This window comes from Alligator sinensis, unplaced genomic scaffold, assembly GCF_000455745.1.
Source record: "Alligator sinensis unplaced genomic scaffold, ASM45574v1 scaffold148_1, whole genome shotgun sequence".
Taxonomy (NCBI): Eukaryota; Metazoa; Chordata; order Crocodylia; family Alligatoridae; genus Alligator; species Alligator sinensis.
The window spans coordinates 292,002-305,760 of NW_005842407.1; the positions used below are offsets into that span (position 1 = coordinate 292,002).

A 13,759-nucleotide genomic window follows, 5' to 3' on the forward strand; every position below is an offset into this window, starting at 1 on the left:
AGATGTATGATATTGTTGCTTGAATGTCCAGTGATAAGACAGGCAAACACCAGCCAAAGGACAGAAAATTATTTCTTCAGAAATGTTCCAACGGAAACTGCACTGGATGCTTTCATGCTGCTAAGCTGTGATGGAAGGCCTTGGTTAAATACATCCTGAACACCTGATATTATAATTTCAAAGCTAAATTCTTGTTAGTGGGTGTTGCCGTTTGTAGCGGGCTTAACTTCCAGAGCTTGGGTTGAGTACCAGGCTTGAGATTCTGCTGTTTTGATTGGTGGAGCCCATCCACCAATCAGGAGGCAGCAAGAGAAGTAAAGTCATGCCTCTCTTCTGAGGGGAGGAGGAGAGGAGCTCCCCCAGACCTGATTGTAGACTGCAACACTGTCAGGTCTGGAAGACTTCAGGGGCTGATCTCTGGAGAGTATAAAAGGAGCTGTGTGTCCAGCATGAGGGAGGTGCATCGGGGATGGAAAAGAGAGAAGAGCAGGGCTTAGAAGAGCTGAAGAGAGCTGCTCAACCGAGTGAAGCAGTAGCCTGGAAATGGTCCTGAAGACCTCCATCAGCAGGGAACTGCGGACAGCTCCAGTGGTTAGGCTCTCGGTGCGCAGCATGGTGCATGACAGCTGGACCCTAGGAGCTGCATGAGGTGGCTCGGGACTGCAACCTTTGGCGTGAGGCCAGAGATACGGTGCAGAGGCTGGTACATGGAGCAGGATCTTTGGAGCAGCATGGGTGGCTCAGGTCCCCAACCTCCATGCAAGGCCAGGAGCTCAGTGCAGGGGGGTGCTGCACAGAGGTTGAAAGACCCTGGGAGCTGCTGGAGGTGGCTTGGGTCTACAGCTTCTGGCACGAGGCAGCAGCTCAGTGCAAACAACCCTGCACAGAGGGTCCAGGAGCAGACCAATCCCCAGTACTGCACAAGGCTGCCCAGGCCTCCAGCCCCTAGCATAAGGTGAAGCACCTGCTGTACACACTCTACTTAAGCTGGGCTGGTGGCAGCAGAGTCAGGCATCAGGAAAGCTTGGCAGGGAACAGAGTTCAATCTGGAGAATGGGAAGCAACCCTCCAGGACCATGTAGTAGTAAGTTAGCCTGGAGAGAGGGTCCTCACAGGGGAGGGACCCCCAGAGTTGTGAAGGGGCACCATGTGGGGTGCTCCTGGGTGATAGGGGGTAGGGCTATGCAAAGCTTCAGTTCGTGATTCGATTCAGAGAAGATTTGGCCCAATTCAGAGGCCGAATCTCCCAATCCCAATCAAATTGCTAGAAGCTTAAAACTTTCTGAATCCATTCAGAGCCTCTGAATTAATTCTGAAAAGATTCGTAAGAGATTCGGTGATTTGGAGATTCAGAAGGCAGTCTTTATAGGGAAACAGAAACTTATAAAAGGGAGGGAGAGCAGGGGGGAAAGGATTGACATCTCTAGCTGGCCAGTGAGTGTGATTTCTCTCTAACTGCCCTTCCAATCATAGTGTCTGGGGGAAGGACATAGAAACAGCATACAAGCCTCTGTCTGCAGGCTTGCTGTGCCTTTTGTGAGCTGGCTCTGAGTGAGCAACAACGTCAGAAAGGTACTGGCCTGCCTGGCTTGCTTCTTAGTTGGTCAGTTGCCTGCTCCTTTTTGTTTTTAGAAAGGACTGGATAGGGTATAGCTTAGTTTAGTTTAGCTTAGAATCTCTCTACTTAATACTTATCCAATTCATTTCTTCCAATTTATATTTGTTTTCTTTTTTTTTTCTCAAACTTTTAAAAAAGAAAGCTCAGTGTTTTCCCTGGCAGAGGCCCCAGTGCCAGAAAGGACACACTTGAACACACACAGTGTCACCCACCTATGTCACGAGTTTTGCCTGCCTGCAGCCAGAGGTGCAGGGCCCCAGAACCCAGACTCTGCCAGTACCTATCTCCATGACAGCTGGCAGGCTTTGTGGCCACAGCAGGGCCTAGCAGGCCTGCAGTTTTCACCCCCTCTGCCCCAAGATGGGCACAGTCAGTTGCACAAGCACCCATGTCATGAGTTTTGCCTGTCAGCAGTTAGGGGTGCAGAGCCCCAGAACCCCCCTGCATCTATCTCCTTGATAGCTGGCAGGCTTCATGGCCTCAGCAGGGGCTAGCACACCTGCAGCTTTTACCCTGCTGCACCTTAACACACACAGTGTCACCCATGTCATGAGTTTTGCTTGTCCACAGCTTGAGGTACAGTTTCCCCCAAACCCCTGCACCTATCTTCTTGAAACTTGGCAGGCTTTGTGGCCTCTGCAGGGGCTAGCTAGCATGCCTGCAGTTTTGACCCCGCTGTGGCTTAACACATACACGTGACATGAGTTTTGCTTTCAAGACTTTGGGGTAGACTTTCCCCAAACTCCCTGCACCTATCTTCTTGAAACTACCATTTCTGCAAGTTTCATCCAAATCAAGCCAGAAACGACAAAGTTATAGGCTGTTTTGTCCTTCCCCATTATATCTTACAGGAGAAACATCAAACAGTTTCGCCATTTCAACCCTGTTTCGACTGAATGGAACAGCAGTTTTGAATCGAAACAAAATTCGAAACAGAACACTGTTCTGTCGAAACAAAACACTGCCGTTTTACACAGCCCTAGTAACAACCAGAGGCAAGTTCGTAGACATATAGAACATCTGACCCCATTCAAAGCCAAAGAAAGTTCTGCAAGTACCCCATTACTTCAAGTTCTCAAACCCAAAATGCAAGCAGGCATAATGTTACAATTTTATCCATGGTGTAAATAATAACATTTTGAAAAGCAAACTAAGTATAAAAGGTGACATTTTAAATGCGCTCACAATTCAGATGAATGTACCAAATGAACTTGTTTTGCTGTGAAACCTATTCCAACAAGGAAAACTGGCTTGCTACCAAGGATACCAAAAAGCCCAAACAAAGAGCCTTGTGTGACAGGCTAGCTGGTAGTGATTTGGCCCAAGGGTTTTGAAAGGGTAAAAGATGATTGGAGGGCTTGGGATTTCCTTACCTTGCCATTCTGGTAGTGAACTATTTTAAAGGAAATCTGGTAGTGATTTGGCCCAGGGGTTTTGAAAGGGTAAGAAATGATTGGAGGGCTTGGGATTCCCTTTTCTCACCAATCAGACCCCAGAGACCCCCCTCCATGTCCCCTGATTGGCCCATAAAAGGGGCAGCACAGCTGCCTCAGGGAGACCAGCCAGGGACCACAAGGAAGGAGTTTCAAAGAGCTGGCAAGAGCTGGGCCAGTGGGGTGGGATCAGTTGTCCTAGAAGAGCCTGAAGGAGTGGGACCTGCAGGCAGAAGTTGGATCCTCAGCAGCGTGGCATGTGGCTGGCAGGAGGGGCTCCCCGCTGGGCTCCAGGATCTCCCTACGAGAGGCTGCGGCCAGCAGGAGAGGTTCCCCAGCTCCAGTAAGAAGCTGAGCAGTGACCTGAGAGGTTCCCAGCTCTGCTTTCAGCTCCTCCAGCAAGAGGCCAGGAAGTTCGACATGAGACAGGGACTCCTGGAAGGTCAAAACCCCTAGCAGCTTTAAGCATTCCCAGTACGGCTACCTGTATGGTAGAACTTCTGCCTACTACATAAAAGATCTGAGTTCAAGTGTCAGCTGGGTCAAGTAGGGGTGAGTGAAGCAGCAGGGAGGAATTCTTGTCATAGTGGAAGGGGGTCATTGTGTTTTTTCTTGTTTCCCCCCTCCAGGTACCTCTGCCCTATATCTCTTGTTATTTGACATTTTGTATTTTGTGCATTTTATATTTTGCCAACCAGTACTGTTTGTTCTGCTGTTTGTGTTTTATACTTTGTTAAACCTGTCTTTTGTCAACTGGATGAATAGGTCTATGAATGTAAATGCCTAACCTTTATTGAATCCTGCCCCCTCGGGGCATTGTAGTGTCTCCTATACCCCCTGGTTTATACATGTTATGTTCCCACTACTGCTTTTCTCATTAAAAGGTATATGGTTAAGTCCCCATTGGTGGTCTGGCTCTGCTCTTTAGGGGAAGGAGGGTCCCTAAACCTTCCACAGCGCTGGTGCACCTGCTCTGATCCCTTCAATTGGAGAAGGGGTATGTCTTGGAGTACTGCCTGAGTTACATTTGAAATATTTCCAGACCATAATAGAGGCATTAAATGAATCTAGGCCCAGGGCGATATTGCAGCCATGGAGCTGGGTCAGTCTGGATCCTTTTGAATCGCTGCCTCTAAACCTCATTTAGGTGCCTGCCTGAATGTCTGGATTTCAGCCCGTATTCTTTTTCTCTCTTGCTTTCAGCTCTGGAGAGACCAGCTCTCTCCCCCCCTTGTATTCAGAATAGCGAGTACCTCGCTGGCAGCAGCTGTGCAAGTTTCAGCAATGGTAACTCTTCTCCCTCCCCCAATCCTCTTTCTTTGCCACCTTTGCTGTTGCATGTTTGCTTTGAATTCAGCCTGTGAGCTGCTTGGGGCAAACACTCTTTTCTGGTAAACACCACCCACACATGATAAATGCTTTATCTACAGAAACAGCAAAGCATTTATTGACTTTTAACAGGTTTACAATGTAAAATAAATGCAGATCACATCATCATGGCAGTGGCCCTGAACAGTGGTAGTCTGTAGGAAACATCCCAAATGGCTGTACTTTGCCAACTGGTACTCCTCTGCTTAACCAGCTTCAAGGACAGTGATTTTTCTTTGCCTTTGGAACCTCCTAGGGTGTGTTTCTCCTGGATGTGCTATCTTCTGTGTTGCTGCAACAAGCTCAGCTAAGCAACCCTCTTCTCACACAAACAGCGGCACTCGCTAGTGCAGGTATAGGCAGAGATTCCTCCTCTAGTGAAAACTGCACAATATCCTTTAGGATGCACCACTTGTACTGGAACCCTGAGATAGAGAGAAACTTTTCAAATCAGCTAGACCAGACTGGCGCAGTCACTATATGTAAATTCCTCAATATTAGGAACAGCATTCTTGACTTGCTGATAAAGTATCTCAGAAGCACTTTCCTGTTAACTTCTTGCAAGCTGAAATAGCAGACATGAATCTTTGTGATGTGGAAATTCTTTATTGTGAAGCTGTTAGCTAAGCTGAGATACCTTCTTGTTTCATGCACTCAACCATTTACTTCCCAATTAATTTGCGTGCCTTCTATGTTTCTTTTCTTACTCAAAATTATGTAATGGTATGTCTAATGATATTTTCAACTCTGGAATACAGCACAACTAACTTTCAGAAATTATCTATTTCTTAATGATAACCTCTGGTACCATGAGAGAATAGTACTGTCTCTAGTGGGTTATGGAATAGAGAAAATCCCACACAATTTACTGATTCATTTTGATGCACTGGCTGGGGGAGTAGTTAGCTGATTGCACGATTTCACAATGATTACACACTTAATTTATACAACACAATTTTATTTTAAAACTCTTTGCTACGTATATAACACTGCTTAGCTTTAAGAAACACCACAAACATTAAAAACACAATAATTACATATATCAGAAACAATGCTCCAAATGCACTTCCTTCCCAAACAATGCTATAAGAATTAGTGTTACAAAAACAACTACAATTACAACTAAAAGTTAAATTTGAATCAATACTGTTATTTTTCATAATATACTTACAATCCTAGAATTCCGAGAAGCCAAATACCAAAATATGGTTTCATTCCTCAGTAGTACGATTTAATGGGTTGGCCTCAGTAGTACGGTTCAATAGGCTGGCCTCAGCAATACGATTCAATGAGCTGGGCTCACCAGTGATAGGACTACGTCCCCTTCCTTCAGTCCCTTTCGGGCGCTCCGCGGCTTCAGCGTGAACTAAGAGATTCGTGTTCACGGAGAGGCTTGATTAGGCGATCAATCTAATCTGAACTTATACTTGCGATTCTTCCTTCGTTGTTCTGCAAGTGAAGTCACCTCCAAATTGGGACAGTAAGTTACAGGTTTTTATTGAGTGAGCTGCCGTCATTGGGCTCCTCCTACTCAATTCATCATAACTCCCAAATTTGGGCTCGGATCTTACTCAACAGAAATTACCTTTGTTGAGCATTTTTAAATTATTCTTGGGGAGACTTCCATATCACTGTAAATACTCTTTTCTTTTTACCAGTCTGGTTAAAAGGCCCCAGGCTTTGATTTCTCGGAATTTAGGACATTTACTTTCTTTGTAAAAAACTTCTAAAGGTACAATTTAGATTAAGGTTTTAGGCGAAATCAGGACATTTTGCACGTAGCTCCGAAACAATGAGCTAGATAACGAGATAGATCCTATCTTCTTCCTGAAACTGGCTAATGGGCAACCTTTACAAACATTCAAACTATTTCATTCAATATGACATCCCTCATGGCTGCTGCCCCCACCCCCTGGGCAGTCCTTAACTTATATAGTCCTTGTGACCTCATTTACCTGGTCCAATGGAAGCCAGCACCTGTTGGCTGTTAGCCAACCAATTTGAAATACATCACTAGTTGCCAGGCAGACTCTAGCCCACCAGGAAGGAAGCCCCTCACCCAGGTATGTGATACTAGTAACGTAGGCAGAGGGAGCAGGTTTGCTCCCTCCCTCAGGAATTTACTCAGCTCAGGTTACCTAAAAAGATAGGGTAAAGGTGTGTATCCTCTGTTGGGCCCATCCTAATCAAATTGTCACAGAACAGAGGTTTTTTGGGGGAAGAAACAAAGGTGGCGTTCTGCCACAGCCCTGATGCCACATGCCTCCTCGCTCCCCAAGGCAAAGTGGGGGAGTGCAGCGGTGTCAAGGAGCTGGCAGAGCCCATGCCAGGCCCCAGCCCCAAGCCCCCGGGGCCCCAGCCCCAAAGCCCCCCAGCCCCCACTGCCTGCTCCAGGTGAGGAGTGAGGCACTTACCTTCAGTAAGTGTCCCACGTTGCACCAAAACGGCACGGTCGCAAACTGCAGCGGCACACTCATGGACTGAAGTGGCATGCTCAAGGACTGCTACTTTTTAGAGGGAACATTGCCCTTGACCTCCATTTGGATCAGGACTGAAACACACATTTAACTGTTTTCTTTCAATGGGGCCTTAGATTCTTAAATCAAAATGCTTCAGTGCTGAGCACAGGCTGAGGACAAACCTATCAGGAAAAAAAAATAAGTTTATTATGAAAAGAAGGATGTCATTACCAGGGATCCAGGCTTTCCATTTCCTGTGGAAAAACATGGATATTCCCTTTTGAAGCTTGGGGCTGGGAGGAGCAATTGGAGGCAGGGGGCAATGCTTGCATGTGTGCACGCATGCACACTTGGCTGCAATACTACCAGGCAGGGTGGTGGGAGCAGCTCTGGCAGCTGGATACAGGTAAGTCAATGGGAAGGGGGGGACAAGGGGTTGGAGGGCCAGGGCTTGGGGACTGTGTGGGCACAGTACAGGCACATGCACTGGTGACATACCTGGGGGGACATGGGGGTCATGTGCACCCCCACCCCCAAATTTTTGCAATGACAGCAAGGTGCAGGGCAAGGGTCTGCAGCCTGGCTAGACTGGCACCTGGCAGGAATCACCTCAGCGGCCCACATCCACAGTCCACCTCTGTCCTCCCAGCATGGGAGGGCAGAGTAGGGCAGGGCAGCAGCATATCAGGGCAGCTCAGTACCACAAAACAGTTGTGGGGGCAGCTGTAGCTGGACCTGTATCCTGGTGAATGAAGTGGGGAGGGAGAGCTCTGATTTTCCATGTTGAACTCCAAAATATAAAGGTATTTAGAATTTATTTTATTATAATGATTGAGGCACTGGTAGGCTTCCAAATTGTTTTAAAATGGTAAATATATCAATAAAACATTGTGTTCAACGGATACCTACATATATAGTGGTGTTTCATTTTCTTTGCAGAAAAACATGGATTTTTTGATCCCTAGTAAAACCAGGATCCCTAGTTATTACACACTAGATGCTTGAGATTTTCAAAGCAATATAGGGCAGTGGTGCCTGACCTCGTTACCCGGTGAGCCAGAGTGGCAGTGTCCCGCCCATCTGTGGGCTGGATCCAGTCAGTGCTCCCAATCCTGTGCCCGGGCTGACATGGCAGGCACCAACTGGTTGTGTGCAAGCAGGCTATGCAGACCAGCCCCCACACAGCTCTGTAAGGGAAAGGAGCTTGACCTAGCCCTATGGAGAAGGAAGGGGGAGTAGCTAGGCCCCAGCCCGGCCCAGCAGAGGGGGAAGGGGGCATGGCTTGGCCCTGATACAGAAGCAGTGGAGGGGGTAGGGGGGTGCATAGCCCAGCCCTGTGGATGGGGACATAGCATGCATAGCATGGCTCTGGCTGGCTGCACAGGGAATTGGGCTTGAGGATTTGGTAGTGGGGGAGGTGGCCATGCTCCCCAACGGCCAAATTTCTGGACCCGTGGGGAACCCTGGAGGCTAGCTGCAGTGGCTCTGTGGTCTGCATTTGGCCCATGTACTGGAGGTTGAACACTCCATATCTAAGGGGGTTAGAAACATGACTTCCACTAACAGAACTGGGACATTTGTGTCTAAATCTCTCAAGATTGCTTTAAAAATCTCAATCAATATTCTATCTTTTTAACTCTTTCCCCCCATGTTTTTCTAAATCAAGTAGGTATCTAATCTGTCCATCTCTGTTGGTCTGTGTATTTATGTAACTCTCCTTACTCTATATTTTTAGTAGGTGACTATTGGTGCACTAAAATGGGTGTTGCTGTTTTACTCATCAGTGAATACCTGCATTTTGACTGGATTAGGGCATGATGCTGCTAGGTGCTGAGAACCTTTGAGAATCTTGGTGTGCCAAAGATGTTAGTGGGAAGCTGTTTCTTGGCAGCAGGCACTCAGCCCTGTAAAAATTAGGTATATCAGTTAATCAAAACAGTCCATCCCTAGTTTAAAAGCACAGAGCAATTTAATAAGAGTCTTTAAAGTGGGCAGAATCTTACAAAACAATAGGAGTGATTAATATGTGCAACTGATATTACTTCTGATTTTGTTAGCTACTTCACAACTAATTAGCCTTTTAGGTGTCTGCTAAAATCTTCTCATTCGGAATTCTACTTTCTTCACTAATTTGATCTCTTTTTAATCATTTTCTTCTCCCTTGTAATAGCAACCAGTTGTGATAAAGCCAGTAAAAGAAGATGGTTCCATGCAGGAACACACATGTGAGATCCTGAAGAAATTTGGAGAAAGAACATTGAAGGCTCTGTGAGTCTCTGACCTGATTATTAAATGAGTAGAGTGGCACCTTATGGACTAACTAATTCAGAGACATATATTTTCATAAGCAACAACTTACTTCAGACTAACATGGCTAACTACCTCTCTTTGATTATTAAGTGTATGACATTTCTGTTGCTTCAAAAGCAGAACAACCATACCAACTGCAGCCCTACAAAAGAGCAGGGAATCATTAGTACTATTGCTTTGAATACTTGTGAACAGTAAGTGTATACTAATTTGCATGTCTATTGTATAATAGAGGATAGAAGTTGATTTTCAGCAAATTGTGTGCGTACCTAAGGACAAAATTGCTTGCGCAAAAACACATGCACCCCTGCACACAACTCTACCATGACTGTACATCCAATCGTAACCATGAAGAAAATTAGGCACATGAATGTATTTGAAACTGTAGGCTTAATTTTCTTAACATCTAGTCATTAACTTTCTGGGAGAAAAACCAGTTTTGACATAATGGCCAAATTCCTGATTAATTTATACCAAGTCAATACCTTTTGGTGACAGTTGCTGTGAGAGTCAATGAAATAGGACTTCACTATTGTGTCATATGTATAATTTCTGAGGTAGTTCTGTACCCTTTTTTTTGCTTGATTCAACCCTGTGTTATTTTAGTTGCATGGTCATACTTAACATTATTAATGAATTAATGTCCGTAGATTTTCAAAGGGACCTAAAAAACTGGGCAGCCAACTCACATTGGGTTGGATTCTGCTTCACCTTCTAGATGCCTATGGACTCAGGTGCCTAAATGTGATTCTTTTCTATCCGATGCCAGTCCCTGAAAACCCAATTATGTATCTACTATTGTAACATAGCCATTTTAGGCTTAAACTAAGTCACAAAAAGCAGAGAGGAGAAGGAAGTCCCAGCCACCTTTTATATTAATAGTATTTCAGGGACATAAACAGGGTGGAATAGCATTGTAATTTGGCATCTAAATCTACTTACACACCTAATGGGTGGAGTAGGATCCAGCCCTTTTAATTTCAGCTAGAGTTGGGCACTGTACTCTGAAAGTCCAACCATTCACTTCCATGGAAATGTTATCAATAATTTCAGAGTAGAAAGAGGCCACTGGTACTGCTGAACACCTCGGAAAATCCCACAGATAATGAACTGCTGCAGATTATAGCTTTGCGTTCTGAGTTTAAAAAAATCCTGCTGTTTGTTCTTTTTAGGACGCTTGCTCTTTTCAGCCAGAAATTTCCTAAGGCTGATTTTGACACCATGATGAAAATGACAACAGACATTGTGGAGATGCAAAAGGAATGTTGTCAAGGAGACATGCTGGATTGTATGCATAACAGGGTAAAAAAATAAAACTCAGCTGAAGATGTTATGATTGAAAAAGCAGATTTCCTGCCTGGCATTTTTCTCCCTTCTGATTTTTGTTGCCTTTTGCTCTCCCAATTGTGAATTTAATTAATCAATCAATCAATCAAGATACATGCAATCTAGGAGTTGGTGGGTTATTCTCATTTGACCCTGACCCTGTTTGAAATAAACAGGAAGCATAGGACAAACATAATCCTGTGGCTGAGGATGATCCAATTGATTCTGGAATTGGGAGAACTGAGTTTAGTTCCTGGGCATGTCACAGATGTCCCATGTAATCTTAGGCAAATCCTTTAGTCTGTCTCTGTGGTTGTTCCCTATCTTCTGCTAGCTCTTTGCATCCATTTTCCCCACTGTTTGGCCGTCTGTCTACTCTTCTGGCCAGGAACTGTCTCCTACTTCAGGTACGTGCAGATGTTATTCTTAGATCAACCTAACTAAGGTTAGGTCCATTTAAATGCTAACCTGTGCAGATGTTCCGGGGGTTTAAAATGGGCCACAAATGGCAGGCCCCATCTAATTTAGTTTACCTGAGTAAACCACCCCCTCCAGATCCTGCCAATCCCCCCCAGACCTGCTAACCCTCTCCCAGGGACCTGTTCATTCACCCCCCACCACTCCAATCCCACTCCAATCCCACCTGCACTGAGTTACTTATACCAGGGGCCCAGCATAGCTATGGTGAGCATCTGCACATGCTGCTCCTGGTCTACAATCATGCAGCTTAAAGAAAGCTGTGTGATCATAGACTGGGTGCCATGATACACACCCTTTGTCATAGAACAGGGGCAGGCAAAATGCGGCCCGTGGGCCAGATCTGGCCCTCCAGGCCATTCTATCTGGCCCACAGGGCCCCTAAAAAAATTTAGAAAATTAATATTTATTTGCTCCTGGCTGCCTGTCATGTGGCCCTTGATGGCTTGGCAAAACTCAGTAAGCAGCTCTTCTCCTGAAATAATTGCCCGCCGCTGTCATAGAGTCATAGAGAAGTAGGGCTGGAAGGGACTTCCAGAGGTCATCTAGTCCTGAGGCAGAACCATCCCCCTCCAAAACACGCCCAATAACCATAATCTTAATTCTACATAAGACTGCCCTCAAACCTGACACAACATAGACCTAACAAGCTAACCTGACACAGGTAAAGCCAGGGAACCAGGGCAGCTGATGTCCTGCTTCTGTAAAATGTTGTCAATATATGCTTGAGAGTCCTGGATAGAGCATCTAGATCAGTGGGATGCAGTGGGTAGAGCACTAAGTTCGAGACTTGGGTCTTGTCTCCAATTCTGCCATGAGCCTACTTTGTGGCTTCAAGCAAGTATATCACTTCCACATGTCAGTTTTCTCTAAAACATGGATAGTACTCTTGACCTTAAAATAATGCCCCCCATAAACAAAGCTTAATATATACAAATGAAATAGTAGGTAAGAGCTATTAACTGTATGTTGACAGAGCCCTGATTTTAGTAAGAGGTAGCTAGTTTCTACTGCATCAAAAACTAGAACAATGAGCTGATTCCTGTATTAGGGATCAAGAAAGAAGGAAATTCATTTAAAAATAACCATTTTTTTTCACTTTTTACAGGCAGAGTTTACATCATACGCATGTTCCCACCAAGACGCCATCTCAAGTAAAATTCAAAACTGCTGTGAAAAGCCTGTGCTTGAAAGAAGCAAATGTATATTTATGTCAGAAAATGATGACAAACCCACAGGCTTGTCACCTCAAGTCAGACAGTTTATAGAGGATCAAGATGTCTGCAAACACTTTGAAGAGAAAAAAGATATCTACTTGGCCGAGTAAGGCAACTGTTAACCTGTTCTTTTCCATCTCTGTCGCATAAGTGCTGTCACTGCAGGCCAAGTCCTCTAATATAGAGGCCTTAGCTGTTCTCCAAATGCTCAGCCTGTGTGTGCTGGGGGAAAGGAAATCAGTGACAGCTATGGTGGTCCCTCTGTCTTACCCATGGGGGGTTAGGGTGTTATGCCTTGTGATTGTGTCAGGGTTGACTGTGTAGTTCTACTAATAGATTAGACCAGTGATTCTCAACCAGGGTATCGGGGAGCTCTGGAGTACCATCTGATCCTTTGAACGGTGCCATGAGATATCAGTTGATAAGGAAGATGTGAGGACATAAGCACATACATCAGGGGTAGGCAACCCCCGCATGAGTGCCGGAGTGTGACATTGCAAAGGCATTTTGCTTGGCATGTGCACTTTGGGGTAGATGGAAGGGAAGAGGCCAAGGCTTTGTCTCTAGTGGGTTATGGAATAGAGAAAATCCCACACAATTTACTGATTCGTTTTGATGCGCTGGCTGGGGGAGTAGTTAGCTGATTGCACGATTTCACAATGATTACACACTTAATTTATACAACACAATTTTATTTTAAAACTCTTTGCTACGTATATAACACTGCTTAGCTTTAAGAAACACCACAAACATTAAAAACACAATAATTACATATATCAGAAACAATGCTCCGAATGCACTTCCTTCCCAAACAATGCTATAAGAATTAGTGTTACAAAAACAACTACAATTACAACTAAAAGTTAAATTTGAATCAATACTGTTATTTTTCATAATATACTTACAATCCTAGAATTCCGAGAAGCCAAATACCAAAATATGGTTTCATTCCTCAGTAGTACGATTTAATGGGTTGGCCTCAGTAGTACGGTTCAATAGGCTGGCCTCAGCAATACGATTCAATGAGCTGGGCTCACCAGTGATAGGACTACGTCCCCTTCCTTCAGTCCCTTTCGGGCGCTCCGCGGCTTCAGCGTGAACTAAGAGATTCGTGTTCACGGAGAGGCTTGATTAGGCGATCAATCTAATCAGACCTTATACTTGCGATTCTTCCTTCGTTGTTCTGCAAGTGAAGTCACCTCCAAATTGGGACAGTAAGTTACAGGTTTTTATTGAGTGAGCTGCCGTCATTGGGCTCCTCCTACTCAATTCATCATAACTCCCAAATTTGGGCTCGGATCTTACTCAACAGAAATTACCTTTGTTGAGCATTTTTAAATTATTCTTGGGGAGACTTCCATATCACTGTAAATACTCTTTTCTTTTTACCAGTCTGGTTAAAAGGCCTTAGGCTTTGATGTCTCGGAATTTAGGACATTTACTTTCTTTGTAAAAAATTTCTAAAGGTACAATTTAGATTAAGGTTTTAGGCGAAGTCAGGACATTTCGCACGTAGCTCCGAAACAATGAGCTAGATAAGGAGATAGATTC

The 13,759-nt window shown here is 44.9% G+C and overlaps 1 protein-coding gene across 1 annotated transcript in view; it reads left to right on the plus strand.

Moving 5' to 3' along the window:
* Positions 1-12,318, plus strand: part of LOC102383810 (alpha-fetoprotein-like) — a 15,963-nt gene extending 3,645 nt beyond the window's left edge. The window contains exons 2-4 of the mRNA XM_014522879.2: positions 9,049-9,146; positions 10,361-10,490; positions 12,100-12,318. Coding sequence (XP_014378365.2) covers positions 9,049-9,146; positions 10,361-10,490; positions 12,100-12,318 — 447 coding nt within the window. The remainder of the gene's footprint in view (positions 1-9,048; positions 9,147-10,360; positions 10,491-12,099) is intronic.
* Positions 12,319-13,759: the final 1,441 nt, after the last annotated feature.